At 49.0% G+C, this 300-nt stretch overlaps 1 protein-coding gene across 1 annotated transcript in view; it reads left to right on the top strand.

Moving 5' to 3' along the window:
- LOC119593312 (exoglucanase A-like) overlaps nucleotides 1-291 on the top strand; it is a gene marked incomplete at its 5' end in the record, with an annotated part of 3,561 nt that extends 3,270 nt beyond the window's left edge. Inside the window, 1 exon segment of the mRNA XM_037942240.1 lies at nucleotides 89-291. Within this exon segment, the coding sequence (XP_037798168.1) occupies nucleotides 89-205 (117 nt within the window).
- Nucleotides 292-300: the final 9 nt, after the last annotated feature.

Below are 300 nucleotides of genomic sequence, written 5' to 3'. Positions count from 1 at the left end.
TTTATGTGCGTGTGTGTGCGTCTGTATATCTCACCCCCAGCTCTATTTCCTCATTCATCGATCCTTTCATTCTCCCTTCCATCCATAGGTCACTCTAACGGGGCTGGCAGCCGCAACCGCTTATACCTTCTCCGTCTCGGCCAAAACTGCCTCGGGCGATGGCGGAGCCGAGTCGGAGCCCTGTCACGTGACCACGCTGCCTTAGAACGAACACGGTTTCTTCAAACTTACAGAAAGGAGATTTGCTATATTATCATTTCATTGTACGGGGTTTGACGATTTATGAATAGGAAAAACGAT

The sequence above is a fragment of the Penaeus monodon genome, chromosome 32, assembly GCF_015228065.2.
Source record: "Penaeus monodon isolate SGIC_2016 chromosome 32, NSTDA_Pmon_1, whole genome shotgun sequence".
Lineage (NCBI taxonomy): Eukaryota > Metazoa > Arthropoda > Malacostraca > Decapoda > Penaeidae > Penaeus > Penaeus monodon.
Note: the sequence above shows the minus strand (reverse complement) of the source record. Positions and strands in the feature narration are given on the sequence as shown.